Source organism: Taudactylus pleione, unplaced genomic scaffold (genome assembly GCF_031769625.1).
Source record: "Taudactylus pleione unplaced genomic scaffold, aTauple2 ptg000109l, whole genome shotgun sequence".
NCBI classification, from domain to species: Eukaryota; Metazoa; Chordata; class Amphibia; order Anura; family Myobatrachidae; genus Taudactylus; species Taudactylus pleione.
Window position 1 is genome coordinate 3,983,490 of NW_028284511.1, and position 16,514 is coordinate 4,000,003.

The 16,514-nt window shown below is 39.0% G+C and overlaps 1 protein-coding gene across 1 annotated transcript in view; it reads left to right on the forward strand.

The window, feature by feature from the left end:
- The window catches only part of LOC148525218 (uncharacterized), a 241,905-nt gene extending 225,795 nt beyond the window's left edge, over positions 1-16,110 (forward strand). Inside the window, exons 13-14 of the mRNA XM_088471028.1 lie at positions 8,274-8,397; positions 15,193-16,110. Coding sequence (XP_088327154.1) covers positions 8,274-8,397; positions 15,193-15,370 — 302 coding nt within the window. The 3' untranslated portion in view covers positions 15,371-16,110. The remainder of the gene's footprint in view (positions 1-8,273; positions 8,398-15,192) is intronic.
- Positions 16,111-16,514: the final 404 nt, after the last annotated feature.

Here is a 16,514-nt window from a genome sequence, read left to right on the forward strand (position 1 = left end):
CAGTAAACAATTCAAAAAATGCCTTCTTGAACATGTGGGGAATATACGCAATGCAGAATCAGATCAGCAAACAGTTTAAAACCCTTTCAACAGTTGCCAGACACTTTCTATCCTACCATCAGAGTAATCCATAATATTTAAAAGTGTTCAATGGAAAAAAATGTAAAATGATTTTTGTGGTGGAGATTTAAACAACCAGTTTTTGAGAAGAGAAGCACATATGATTTTTCTTATGGGTAGCACTCAACTATTTTTATTAAATTAAAGTAATAATTACTCAGCATTTTTATAAATATACTCTTTTTTAAGTAATATTCCTGTTATTATTAATCAGGTAACAGTTGAACTGTTAGGAATATGTACCCAGATTAGAATAATTGATAATGATTGTAATTTTATTTTATAAGGAATATAACATTTTTCCAATATTATTTGCTTCAGATAATAGTATTTATATATTTTCTTTTAGGTATCATTTAATAATGTGGATTTAATGATAGGAATGATTATTTGGTACTTTTATAAATATGAAAAACATGATTGCAATATCTCTTCAATTATTGTTCAGTTAAGAGGTACACCTTTGGGAATATATATGTAGATTAGGAAATTATGAGTTGTATATTATTTTTATATATAGATGATAATATTATATAATCACAACATTTTAGTAATATTTGTCTTAAATGATTAACTTTTTACATTCACTGATTATCAAGATAATATATATTTTTCAAATTTTAAAGATTATGTATCATTCTACTAATTCATCACTGTATATTAATTCACCACAGTATATTAATTTGTCATTGTTGTCACTTTATATTTTTCACATAATATATATTTGTTACATCCCTATGCATATATATTTTTTTACTTATGTTTTTCACTACTAAATTCATTTATAATACACAGTACATATATAAATTTTACTATTCCTATATTCTATTTAATCATGATTTTTACACAATCCAATTATCACATATGTATTTACATGTACATTACTATAAAATAATTTCACGATTTATATTTTTAAGTGTTAATAGGTTTTTATTATATAAATTTGATTATTAATATTATTGGATATTATATAATGTATCACAAATTTATAAGTGTGTATAGAAGATAATATGATGTTTTTATACTAATATATATATTTCATTGTTTCTATGATTTTCCATTTATTATTTTATTCCATTCCTAATATTAAATGCTCATTGGTATCCTTGTTCTTCTTTTTCTCTACACTCGAATTTTGATCCTTATCTGTATGTGAATAGCAGGGATATGACATACTAGTGGGAGAAGTTTACCAAATAAAATCCTTCTGGACCCGCTCTTCCGGTTCACACCATGAATAAGCTTTAGGTGAAAAGTACATCAGAGTGTGCCAGGGACATTCTCCATCTAGCATATTTGCTGCCCCTATACTGTTTAATTGTCTGTGCAATACATTTGTTCTACCTAGTGCTACACATTCTGGGCTGATTTCATGCCAGTAGCACAGATGGATCATTGGTGTGAGGAGACGATCAGTTTGTAAATACCAACACAGCTGCTGTTCCTACTTGTTTTATTCTAACTAGAGTTCCACCTACTGCCATACATAAGTAACGGGCTAACTGTATGCCCGTGGCAGATTTAGATCACCAGTAGTTACCTTTTGAACCAGCTCATTTACAACATAGCTGCAGATAGTGCTTGTCAGATATATGATTCGTTCTCCGTCTACTGCTGAACAATTGTCTGTGGGCTGAGTGTATGCCCATATAACCACTGTTGCTACTTGTTTTATCATATTTAGAGTTCAACTTACTGCCGTATATCATTAATGGGCTTACTGTATGTCAGTGGCAGAGTTAGATCAACAGCAATTAACTCGTGGCCAGCTAACTAACAGCATAGCAGCAGAAAGTGCCTGTCAGATATTTGACTCATTCTCCATCTACTGCTGCACAATTGTCTGTGGGCTGAGTGTATGCCCATGTCAAGAGACAGACTATTAATGAGAGAATTAATAATAATTTTAGAAATAACAGCACTGCGTGGAGAGAGAATGAAATAAAAGATATCTATTTAATGTTAGTGAAAATTGTAACCCGGATCTACATGTGTTACTAGTAAATGAATTATATCTGCTATAAATTGCAATGTTAACCCAGAAACAATTGGATACATTATACTGTATATTATAAACCAGTAGAGCTGAATGTATTCTCTTATGAGGTCATGATAGGTGACGTGATAACTGAAGAAGTCACTGTTTCATAAGTTAATCTTAAGCTTAAGAATTAATTTGGATATACAGACTATCTTACTGCTAATTATCAGTGCAGCATTTGGAATAGGATATTGTTCTAACATAAGAGATGGTCTCAATCTGAACTCAAGCACATACAGTATTCTCAACCAATGAATATATAGTAAATATTCACAGCACAGCTCCAAATAACATATTCATGCTGCTTAATATTGGCTGAGTATCAGCCAGCAGCATTTTCCATAAGACGACTTTAAGAGCTGTGTATTACTGGAAAATTATTGATCTGTAGTCCTTTTAAATGAACAGACTACTGGAAAGAATTGTGTATACATAAATGGACGAATGTGTTTCCATGTAGAATCTAGCCTGCAGGGTTTTAAAATAGTTGCCAGTTTTAATAGAATTCAATGTAACTAATATTTGCGGAATAGATACCAGTTGTTTATAAATAGAACACTCAGACTGACTGGATAGGGCACCATTAGACCATTTTCTTTGATCCCTTAGTTTCATCCGTATATCAGTCCCTGACACAACATTTATATTTTACATATATATTTCACCAATCCCTTATAATATAATTTTAAAAGAAATAATAAAGGGCATTTAAATTGTGTGGACCCCATTTGCTACATATCCACGGCCTCACATAGTGACTACTATGCTTCTTAAGCTGGGTACACACTTAACAATGTGTACCCAGATGATCTATCATGCGGCGGGACCAGGCGGGGGTTCCAGATTCGGAAAATATATACACAATTGCCGATACCAGGAGTGACAGCGAGAGGGTGGGGGCTCAAGCTACATTCGGCAGCATGGCTCCCGCTGACGATATCGCCCATCAGACAATAGATAGAGAGAGATAGATAGATAGCAATATAGATAGATAGAGCTATAGACAGATAGATAAAGGGGAAGTGTGAGAGAGTGAGGAAGGGACATTGAGGGAGAGGGAGAGAGAGAGAGGGAGAGAGAAAAATGGAGGGAGAGAGTAGAAAAAAGGACAGAGAACACGTACACAGTAACTGCTGTTACAGCTGCAGCATCAGCTTTCTGATGGGGACGGGCACTTCACATCATTAGGCTTCACCCCCTCGCTCATATAATGCCGCGAACCGTGGCATTATGTGAGCAGGGGGCGGAGCTTCCACAGTCAGCATTGCAACCACGGTGTGTCCAGCAGGGAGCGAGTGTGCTTCTGTGCTGTGAGCCTGTAAGTAATGCTGCCAGGTGGAGCCAGCCAAGGAGATTCCAGAGTGGCCATGTTCTGGCAAATATTTGCAGCAGTGTGGGGGCCCCTGGACGACCTTCCTGTCCGCCTCTGCCTCACCCCTGCACATTATGCAATTTACCTACTGGGAAGCACTATAGGAATACAAAGCAGAACTAATAATAAACCCTTGTATGAAGAAGGGTCTAGAAGGTACAAATCTTTAGAGATTGTTGAAGAACCTGCAATTTATTTATGACCTCATCTGGCAAGTTACAGTAGGACACATAATACAGGTTTAAGAATTAAAGGGCAGTTAGAAATTGACTTTGCAGCGATGGTGTTAATACAATAGGAAGTCCCTATCGAGCATGCAATTGCATTCATAGGTACATATACATATACAGAATTAGCAGGCCCTTGTGTGGAGTAGTAGAGAAGTGTATGTGATGATCTGGCTTTAACAAACTGGAGAACACTACCTTGGTGCCTGCAATGACAATTACAGGTACAGATGCAGAATAAGCAGGCCCTTGTCTGGAGTAGTAGAGAATTTTGGAATGGCTCGGTCCCACACAGAGATAGCTTATGTATGCCCTGGCAGAGCTTTGGATACACCTATCTACGCAATACAGTTGCGTCTCTAAATACCATCTGGAGACCAACCTAACATGACCCTAAGACCTGAGAGGTGACACTAACCACCACATATAGTACCAAACAATCAGCCCCTAACTGTCACTTTTTCAAACACAGCCTGTAAAGTGACAGGATATGATTGGTTGGTCCACTCTATCTGTCTCCAAGGCTTAGTACATATACCCCATAGTATGAATATATATAATATTCTTTCTATAGAACAACAGAGATATATTTTGATAATAAATTGACTCACCTTTGTGAAGCATTAAAAGTAAAAAGTTTAATAAGTTGTATTAAAGTTTGACATTTCAAAAGAATACACCAAACACTATACCTCTAGGTTGTATAGTGAGTTCCAGTTGTTTTAAACTCCAGTCCTCAAGTACCCTCAATAGTGTTCTGGAATTATGTCAATGAAATATGTTCTGACCCAGAAACAATATTTATCCCACTTGTACATGATTAAATAAATCCTGAAAACATGAACTGTTTAAAGACTGAACTGAAAATACAAAAACCTTTGGTGTTTTGTAAAGTATAATGGAATGTAACATGTTGATAAAAGAACCCTATTTTAGCATGGGATGTGCTCATTGATGTGTTTAGACAATGGGCTGTATTTAGTAAAACATGTGAAAATAATTTGATATATACCGCTTGTTTTCACAGCATATCTCCATATTTTTTCTCTATTTAAATCAAACTTCATTCCAGAAAAGACCTTGAGCTAAAGGTCTGTTCCGGAAAAGATCCAAGAGATTAGTTTTGATTCTCTGAAGCGAGGTTAATCTCCAAAGCACACTCACTAGCTGCTGCTGTCTCTGGCCTGGCCTGCATCGGCAGCAGATTAATCAATTCCTACCATTGCACTGCTACCTATCATTGCAGCGCCAGCAGTTTAAAATAATCTACACAATGCTATAGAATGTTTTCATTAGTCAATAACTAGATCAGAGGCCCGAGGGCAGTGCAGGGAAATGGAGGTGGAGTATGTAGTTCAAGAGAGTTGTTTGATTGATTGATTTTTTTTATAGTACTAATAAACAAATGATCAGAGAAGTGGAAAATACTATTAAAAAACGCATCCAAAATGAATAAAAGTGGTGCATTAATTAATTGACTGATTGATTCAATGATTAACTAACTAATTATAATTGATTACATTTAAGGCCATAAAAAAACAATGCTAATAGCCAAGGACTCCCCACAAGGGTTGAAATAGAAGCCAAGAAAATTAATAGTTGCACTTCAGAACAGCAAACTCCAAATCTTATACTAACTAATAATAGAAGACTGACCTGCTGGCTACTACTACTCCCCCAACCCAATTGGGTAACACACCACTGTAGTACATTTATGAGGTGCACCAAAGAGCCTGACTATGAGGGATAATACCATGTTTTTTCTCTTAAATCTAGTCCTCAAGCAGGAAGATGTTCTTCCTATCCATGATCTACAGTACAAGCTTGCAATTATTTTGCAACCACTTCACACTGCGAGTCACACAGCACTTATATTATTAACACGGTAGTAAGGCACTTACTGAGCCAGGGGCATTTCATGAGAGGAGAGAGCCCGTGTGCAGTCTCCATCATGGACCCCCTCCTCTCAGTCCGGCGGCCGGCAGTGCATTGAGCGCAGCGCTGCCAGGGCCACACTGATAGACTCTGGGCACTAGAGTGTGCCCTGAGTCTATAACATATGCGCAGGTCACTAGGAAATTATGGCCACAGCAGATTTTCCCAGTACTGTGCATGTGTAAAACGATGGGAAAATGGCCGCGGCTGCCATTTTCCAGGTATTTTTACAGAGCTGATACTGGCGCCTACGTGGGACTCCGAAAACATATGTATAATATGGTTGGAAGGTGTGTTGTGCAGGCCCCCCCCCCATATTATACATAAAAATGTTTTATTTTTAACATTTTGGAAGAAATGACACAGCACTGATATTAATGGTGGACTGCACCTACTATATGCCATTGGATAACATTTTGCCCAGTGAACACATACAAGTTTTACAAAAAAAATATTTTTTTATGTTTTTTTTTTTACACACATCATTGATATTAACGATGGGCTGCACCTACTATATGTTATTTTATAATGTATACACCGCACTGCCCAGTGGGTCTGATTCAGAGCCGGACGCTATTTGCGCTCACTCGTTCAGAAAAAGGGGCTGGCTATTTAAATTGACCGTTCGCTCTTTGCGGTCTGTTGACGCCTCTAGGTCTGACCGAGCGAACAAAACATGCGGACGTTTTTTTGTAAAAAACGCCCCCTGGCCGCTCGCATCATACTGTACGTCATCTCCGCTATTTATTAGATTAATCGAGTACATCGAAAGGTGAATGAACTGCTTGCTATTCTTGTGGTTGCATTTTCCTACCGCAATCATGCGAGTAGTTCTGGCTAAAAGACACCCAACTGACGTGGTCGATGACGCTGCTTTGTTAATTATGCACACCCATTAAACGCCCGTTTTGACCATTTGGCACGCCTGCGTTCGGATCTCCACTCCCCGTTTTCAAGCACCTTCCCCTGTTACCACCCACAAACGCCTCACTCTGTCACTCAAATTAGCAGGCATTCGCTATATTGCGAGCACCCGATTTCTGACCGCACTGACTGGTTTGCGCATGCGTACTAAAACCCATACGCATGCGCAGATGTGCGAACATCGCTCGGAACGAACGAGCGGCCGCTTACGAGCGGCTCTGAATCAGGCCCAGTGAACACACACACATTTAAAAAAAAATCGTTTTCCTGTTTTGTAACAATTGACAACAATTTCTCACTGCGATTCACAGCGTATAGGTGATTTCCATGTGAGACTGCCCAATGTTTTAAAGTCATTTAAAAAGGTAAAATCAACTTGGTTTTGCCTTTTAAATTACTTCTACTTTAAAACACCGGACCTCGCTGATGCCTACAGTCTGAAGGCGATTACAGTTACTCCTATATATGATCCATTGTACCTTTCATTAAAGTACAATGACAGTCTCATGAGAAAATGTATCCCAAGCCCCATTGCCCAACTAGCAGAACTGCAATAATTTGTCCGCTGGCTCCCTGATTATTTAATATTTAAGGTGCATACCCACACAATGATTTTTTGAGCGATTATCGATAACGATTTTGTTTATCGTTCAATCGTTGAAAAAATCGTTCACTTTCTGAGTTAAAACGATTATCGTTCATGCGCGTTCACGTTTGTAGTTTGTAGTTTGTAGTTCAGTCAGACTGCCCAACTCAACGATTTTCAGTAATGGAATATGCAAAAATCGTTTGTAGTTCAAAAATATTGTTCATTACATTTAGTAAATGAACGGTTTCAGTAAACGATTTTTGTTCATTTTTCCCTTGAAAAAATGAACGAAAATCGTTTACTAAAATCATTCATTTACTAAATCGTTGTGTGTGTATGCAGCTTTACACTTGATTCTCCACCTTTTTGTATATCTTACAACCCTTTGTGCCTGGAGTAATCTGTAGAAGAGCAGGTTGTGCTTTCCTTTACACACTTCAGTGTATTTAGTCTCAGATCGTGATGAATATGATAATTCACAGTTGGCAATTATGGTACTGTATGAAGTACAGCAGTTATTCCTTTTGTACAATTTACACAGGTGTTCCTGAACCTTTTTGGTATCATTTAACCCAGGGGTTCCCAACCACGGTCCTCAAGGCACACCAACAGTCAAGGTTTTAAAGATAGCCATACTTGAGCACAAGTGTCTTAATTAGTACTGCAGTTATTTTGATTTGACCATCTGTGTTCAAGCATGGATATCATTAAAACCTGGACTGTTAGTGTGCCTTGAGGACCGAGGTTGGGAAACACTGATTTAACCCCTTATACCAATATTATTTTTACAATCTCCCATTGTTTATGAATTTATTTCAATTACTCCCAAAAGCTATATTTTTTCCACATTTCAAATATATACATATTTTCCTTTTATGTCTTTAAAATGTCTAAACATTTTTATTTTGACTATGTTTTATTACTTATATACTAAAATGTTATTTAGAGTTTAATGTACAGTAACTGGCAGAGGTAGCCCATGAATATGTCTGATGTACAGGACTTTGGGATGAAAAAGTATAAAAAATTGAGAAACCTTGTTTTAAATATATATATTTTTTATAGTTAAAAAGACAAGGAAACACTGTTCCCTATTGAAAGTGGCACTCACCATTGCGTTTGACGGATGTACATCTGAGAAGCCTGTGATAATGAATTATTGCAGCGGATTATGCAAGTCTTCAACCAGGTCAGTATCAGAGGAACAACTTCTAGGTGGACAGCTGACACAGCAAAGTTCTGGTTGGATGTAATTAAAGGATGACATTTGCATCCCTCTTTTGTTGCCATCTCTAAAGGGGCAATAGCTAAGGCATTATTGTGGTAGATATAAGATGAAAACTTTTGCTATACACTTTATCACCATTCATATTAATTATCATGGTTTATGGAAGACTAGCACCTGGCAGGAGTAGTAGTGTCAAATAGGATTTTATAGGGCCCTCTAGGGAAAGCAGAGTCCTATGACATAGCGTGCCAACAGGAGGATAGTCAACCTGCAGAGGGCATGTCTAACACTTTTTCTGCTCTCCAGCTGGGTTGGGTACAGGATGCCGGCGCTCAGGATCCCAAGGGTCAAAATCCTGATGCTGGCATCCCTACAGGGTTAAGGTACCAACACCTGTCGATAGGTACCTTAACCCTTCCCCTATATTATCAGTATTTGATGTGATGTGACTAAAGGTGCTTGGGGAGGTGGCCAGATGTAAGGAGGTCATCCAGGGAGGAGAGAGGGCCGGCGAGGAGATGACCGGGATAAAAAAGAGGAAGCTACAAGTGAGAATGATTATAACCAGAAAATTTACATGACCGAATGGTGCCCCCTGTCCTGCAGTGCCCTGTGCCATGGCACATATCCACCACCCTAGGTTTGGCCCTGACTCCTGCTGTACCTCTGGTGGGTGAGATTGTGCAGAATAGGCAACAATACTTATTTAAGTCTTGAGACACTGAAGCCTGTATGTTGCATGTAAAAGTGAAGACACCCTATAACCACAGAATAAACTGAGCAGTCACCTTAATGAAATGGGTTTTGTCCTCACTATACAAAACATTTCAGTATTTACAATGTTATCATCTAAATTCAAGCAAGCCACAGGTGACTACAATATACTAGATGGAAAGAGGGGATGTGAGTGCTAATATTAGTCTTTGTCCTTGGAAGAAAAGCTTAGCTTCACCCCAGCCCTAAACTCAAAAGTCTGGATGAAAATAAATGTTTGAAACTATGTGACTTTTTAAGTACTAGTATGCCGGGTCACATCAGTGTTTGCCCGCTGTTCCACCCCACCCCCTGCTCTGTACTGCCCCTCCGTCTCTCTGTCTGCTACTTTGCTGTATAGGTGAGGGAAGTTAATAATTAAGAGGGGGAAGCTATGGTAGGCTTTAATATGAGAGTAAATGTATCAATGCTTTAATAGAGTTAATTAAGTTGAATTAATTATTATGCTTTTTATTAGTATGTATGAGGTAATGAGGTTGTTAATGAATTTTAATTTAATTGACGATGCAAGGAGTAATTCATGATTAAGATGTGGGTGTTAATGATTTAAGAGGCTAATTATGTAAAATTGAGTTGTTACAGTGATACTGAAAAGGTTAATGATTTTTCAAGAGGGGTTAATGAGTGATCTGGGAACAATTTGTGTGGCGTTAAAAGAAATTACCACTGTATTGTATTGTGGTCTCAAACTGCTGTCAGTTTTGTATTACGGTCACAAAAATGTGCTTTGTATTTTATGACCATCACAAAAATTCTCTCTGTATTGTATATCTTTCACTAGAATATAGTCTGTATTGTATTGTGCTAACTAGGGTGCTCTTTGTATTGTATGGCAGTAACTAGAGTTCTCCATGTATTGTGTGTGGTGGACTCGGGGCCTGATTCTGACCCAGTCGCAAGCGCTGTGCGCTCGCAACCGGGTCGATGCTCCTTCGTGCGCATGCGCAAGACCCAGATAGCGACATGCAATCTGTCGCTCCGGGTCTCGTACCAAAGGGGGCGTGTTGTCGATGTTGAGTGACAGTACGCCCCCTTTGGTGGGCAGGCCGGGGGAGTGGCTGCCCAAACGGAGGTGTTCCCATGTGAACGCCTCCGTTTGGGGGCGGCCCCACTGACATCACAAGTGATGTCAGTGGGAGAGCTTTCGGCTCTGTTTGAGCCGAAAGCTCTCTGGGCCTTGCGGCAACGAGACCCTACTACAAGGGTCTCGTCACAAGCCCGATGGTCGTGATGGTCTTGACCATCGCGACCATCTTCCTGGCCGCTCGCTATAGCTGTGGGTGGTCACCCACAGCTATGCCAGCGGCCAGGAGGCCATTCTAAAAAAAAAATAGCCCGGCCCTGATTCAGAGCGAGCGCTCCGTCAGAGCGTCTGGCTCTGAATCAGGGCCTCTGTCTTGTATGGCAATCACTGGGATGGTTTGTTTGCTTAATGGCGGTCACTGAGCTCTGGCTGTATTGTTTCATACTTTTTATGTAGTGCACGTGTGTTGAGGTATTAGTGTAATATTGGGGGTAATTAATGATGACACTTTGATACAAAAAATTCATTCATATGAAGATATTTGAATACTGAAACACCTGGGCATGAGGTGCCTATTTTTTCATTTTTTCTCCCTTTCATGTAAAAAGCTGGCTTTGTCAGAGATCATTGCTGTGTGTACATATATTACATAGATTATTATGACAACAATTAAAATTAATTGTTGTGTCTCTAGAACAGTGGTTCTCAAACTCGGTCCTCAGGGCCCCACGCAGTTCACTTTTTGCAGGTCACTCAGCAGGTGCACAGGTGTATTCATTACTCACTGACACATTTTAAAAGATCTACAGGTGCACCAAACTATTTCACTAGTAATTATGTGAGGAGACCTGCAAAACATGCACCGTTTGGGGTCCCGAGGACCGAGTTTGAGAACCTGTGCTCTAGAACATAAGAGGGCACTACAAAATTTTTATAATAACATACAGTATATGTTTCACTTTAGAATAACAGCTAAGAGGCCAAGCAAGCATCTTTGTTTCATGCATAAAAAGAGTAATAATTTCCCTAGAAGAGATTTAAAAAGGCTACACTTATAATTGTCCATATACTGTAGCAAAACCAAGCTACATAATATTAACAGGAAAACTGAAGCTCCTTCACTTGAAACGAGACAAACCTTCAAAGTTTTATTTGTAGTAATGAAGGAATTTAAATAACAGTATTTACAATTTTCCCAGTTCATGGAATAGTTCCAAACAATCTTTAACATATAGGACAGTCACATAGGGGACAATTCAATTGTTTTTTTAGGTGGCTAGTTTTTTAGGGGACCCGATGGAGCAATTCAACTGATTTTTTTATTTGGGTGCAATAGCTGCCAGCGCAGACATTTCTGCCTACACTGGGCATCCTTCCTTGTGACCAAGCTATAGGCAAAACGCGCATCAAGCATACCCTTGTTGGCTGGGTCAGCTGACTCACATACTGACTTGCAGTTACACGCTGACACCTGTGACTACATGTGGGACGGAGGTTGTCTCCATGCCGTGCTGATCGACTTCCCTCCCTCCAGGCAGACTGACTGATTGCGGCCCCACTGATTGACCAGTGTGATACAGCACCACATAACTGAGGAGACTATACTAGTTGGCTCGGCTATCCCCGGGCAGACCAGCTGATCACGGCGCCAGCTCCCAGGCTGACTGATTAATGAGATTCGGGTCCATGAGTATACCCAGCCACAAGGGCTTTATGTCCACTGAGCTCCTGACACACTCCTTTGATTGATTGATTGATTGATATATAGTGTCCATAGGAAGCTCAGATCACAGATGACATTACAGCCCTATCAGGAAACCCTACTCTCAGCATAGCACTGCAGTAACCCCTCCACTGCTGGGATTAATCCATTGGAAGCGACATACTAACAAGCACACACCTTTTCTTTCACTCAAGGTGTTCAGGCTGACTGATTTGGGCGCATTTTGACTCTGCAATGCTTCTGGTAACAGAGTCAACCTAACACCTTGGAAATCTTTAACAGTCACCACACTTTTCTGTTGTCTCATGAGTTCCTCTCACTCTCTCATCACCCCATTTAGGGAGTGATAGCAGAAGTGGGGAGACATCTTTGTGAATCACTGTACTCTATCCACTCCATCCTAATGAATACTGGGCCTGATTCAGAGCCGGACGCTCTGACAAGAGCGCTCGCTCTGAATCAGGGCCGTCCTACCTATTATTGGAGCGGCCTCCTGGCCACTCGCATAGCTGTGGGTGACCACCCACAGCTTATGCGAGCAGCCAAAAAGATGGTCGCGATGGTCAAGACCATCGCGACCATCGGGCTTGCGGCGAGACCCTGCGGTAGGGTCTCGCTGCCGCAAGCCCAGGAGTGCTTTTGGCTCTATCAGAGCCAAAAGCACTCCCACTGACATCACTAGTGATGTCAGTGGGGCCGGCCCCAGATGGTAGGCGTTCCCATGGGAACGCCTCCGACTGGGCAGCAACGCCCCCGGCATGTCCACCAAAGGGGGCGCGCTGTCACTCACCATCGACAGCATGCCCCCTTTGGCTGTCGCCATCCGGGTCTCGCGCATGCGCACGACGGAGCTCTCTCCATCGTGCGCATGCGCACTAGGGCAGCATCGACCCGCTTGCGAGTGCTCAGCGCTCGCGAGAGGGTCTGAATCAGGCCCACTGTCCACATCAATTTGAACTAAAACATACCCACAATAGGATGGGGGATACCTTTGCCTGCAATCTCATGTGATAACAGATAAATTGAGACATGATGATTGCAGTTTTGATGATGATTAAGACTTAAACACAAGGTAATATATTCATGTAATTTTGGTTATTACAGGGACAAGTATGTCAAACTATCAAGGACTGTCTGCCACATATTGACAGTTTAATATGTTACATGGTAATATTGTACTAGTTTGAAGGGGACAATTGTCTCTAAATTATCTCAGATTGCTGTTACATGTGTGCATATTTACTGTGACAATTCCTGATTCAATATATTCCATGTTGCCAATTCTGTCATTGAAGTGTCTGCCACATATTGACAGTTTAATCTGTTATATGTTTATACTTTCCCGGTCTGAAGGGAACAATTGTTTCAAAATTATTTCAGATCGTTGTTCATATTTGTGTGTATTTACTATAACAATTTCTGTTTCAATGTACTTCATGTTGCCAATTACATCCTTGAATTGACTTAATATCTTACAAAGAAAGGCTTTTCATTTAATACTGTGGAAAGTAACGGTCAGGAACTGTTTATCATATGCTGACATTCTTCTGTCTGGAAGGGAACAACTGTCTCAAATTATTTTAGATTGCTTGTTACATATGTACCCATTTATTGTGACAGTTATGTTACAATATAATTGATGTTGCCATTTGCTTCCTTGAATTGATCAAATTCTGAGCTTATCTTGCAAAGAAATCATTTTCATTCACTATTCTAGAAAGCTAAATGAAAGCCATTTGTAGTTTTATGAGCTGAACCATTATTCAGTTTAATTATAATGTACTAGTGGTTATTATTACATGACTTCACATATAATGAAACCACGATGGTGCCTTATGTGTTACATAATTCCTATATAACTGTACATTTGAATGACATTGTTGAAGAATCTGTGAGTGGTGATACCTGACAAGTGCTTAACAGAGAGTTATTACTCCTTACATATCCCACTGGGGAATTAAGTAATTGTGTTTTTCTGTAGAAGTATTCATTTATGATTATTTTCGCCTCATTTATCAGCAATTTAGAGTCAATTGTGGACTCCCTGATATTTTATATCTAATTACAAACAGAAATAATAATCATCATGATTATCATCATTTCTCAATACAGAATTATTTTTGATTAGGAGTGCCCCACAATGGAGTCAGCTTTTTTTCTTGTATTGACAAGAATTTTTTGTATACATTGACCTTTTTTTGACCCCTGGGTGCACCACCAACCATATTGGATTAAAGATAGATCTCTTATCTTGGTTATTATATTACTGTTGGTTTTCTTTACACTATCATACAATGAATTTAATTCCTCCCCACTTTCCCCCTTTTCCCTAACATTTTGATTTCTGCTCACACCCTCATGAGGGTGTGAGCAAAAATGTGCAATAATCCAATGGTTAGGGGTCCAAACTGCTGTTTCGGCACCCTAACCACGGGTTTATCGCATATATTTTACACAACTAAACCCGGTCTAACAGGGCGTACAGATTGTGATAATTAATGGGCACCTAGAACAATTGATTCCAAAACTCTGTGCTCATTTATAATCGCCGCCCACACAACAATTGAATTGCCCCCATAAAGTGCAAAAACGACATCCCTTGTATAAGGTAGAAACAACATTACAGATACATACGTACTGAAGGCTCCATGGTAGGGCCTTCTCCCCTCATGTGCTTCTACTTCACTTACTCATACTATCGTCTACTCCTAACTCCCCACAAGTGCACCTAGCACTTGGTTGCTAACGTCCTGCTGCTTATTTTAGCGTTATGATCGCTGATGCAGCAATGTTTATAAACCATGTCCTTGTCCTGCATTGTATTGTACTGTAAGTATCTATTTTCTTGTTCGCTCATTTGATTATGTACTTTGTAAGGTGCTGCAGAACCCTTGTGGTGCCATATAAATAAAGGATAATAATAATAGGTACTAATATGTTAGAAAGCAATACACTATACATTATATATCGGCTAATATGAATCGCCCTGTACTAGTCCCACCCCAGAGCAGTGATTCCACGGGAGGAGGCTCTGCCACCAGAAGGAGAACAGCTTCCTAATGTGTATTTTTTTGCCCTGGTGATCCAGTCACAGTTGCACTTTTGGTTCCTGGCACCAAGGGGGCCGAGACAGTTGTTGAAAGGGGTAAATAGATGCTGCTAAAGTACAGTAATGGCATGTTGAGACAAAATGCATCCAAGATATTAATATATATATATTCTTTACTTCACACAGGTACTCTGTAATACATCATGTGTTGGAGCAGAATTGTAAATGCTGCATACCAAGTAAGACCAGCGAAAAACGAGTGCAAATGAAATGCGTTGATGGCAATGCTATAACTCACACATACACTCATATAGAGAATTGTGACTGCTTAGACCCTAAATGCGTAAATAAACCAATAATTTAATGTGTCATGTACAATTTTGTTCTTATGAAGTTAAAGATTATGATGTAAAAACAAGAAAAGTTGAATTTCTTATGTATTGCAGTAACCTATTTCCTATGTCAGTGGTATTAGTCTAAAAAATAGTATACGTAGAATAGGATGTTCACTTCAAACACCTTATAATGTAGTAATTCTACTTACAAAACTTTAATATTCAACTGATAAAAAAACATTTTTAATTAAAGAAATAAAATGCACATATTGCAAGATAATTTTACTGTAATGTTCCTGCAACGATTATACAAGGTTAACAAATGAAATCATTTAAAGCTTACATGCCACCTAAATATTACAGACAGCCACTTTAGTGATTGACAGATTCCTGGGGTTTCTTACATCTACAGTATATTCTCATGAAAATTGCTCTATCCCACTATTTGTCTGCATTGTGTGGAGAGGACTTAGAGTTTTCCATTTAATAATAAAGCTTCACATCCTAATGCCTTATGAAGATATTTAAAGTTGCACTCTTGGTTAGCCATAGAACTATTATTGCTTTCCATTCTAAAATGGCACATGGAACGAGGTGTGTTCTTTTATCACTGTATTAGTGTGTGTGACTACACAACCCTGTGGCTTTGAATGTACTGTAGCATAAAGCTTTAACAACACTCAACAGGAAACTCAAATTCACTTAATCATCCATCTAATGTGCTTGGTTCTCAGCATATATTTTGTTTTATCTTATGTTTTGAGTTTACTGTAATCTTGTTTTCCTTTATGTAATTTAAAGTAAACGTTATATTCAGTTATTATCTAGCTACTTTTTATCCACGGTAAATTGCACAATCCAAATAAAAGCCTCTAATTGAATACATTTCATTTTATTTACCATTCATATTGATATTCAAGCTATGTCTTGTCATTTTTATTTTAATTACTTTTTGCTTTTGACAATACTGATTAGTAACCTTTCAGCAAGTGACCCAAATGTAAAAAGTATTAATCCAGTTTCCCAACTCCAGTCCTCATGGAACCCTAATGCCACGTACACACTTGTCAATATTGTGAACGATTGAAGATAACTATATCATTATCGTTCAATCATTCACAATATCGACAAGTGTGTATGCAAGATATTGTTTATGATGCGCGCTCCCAAAGA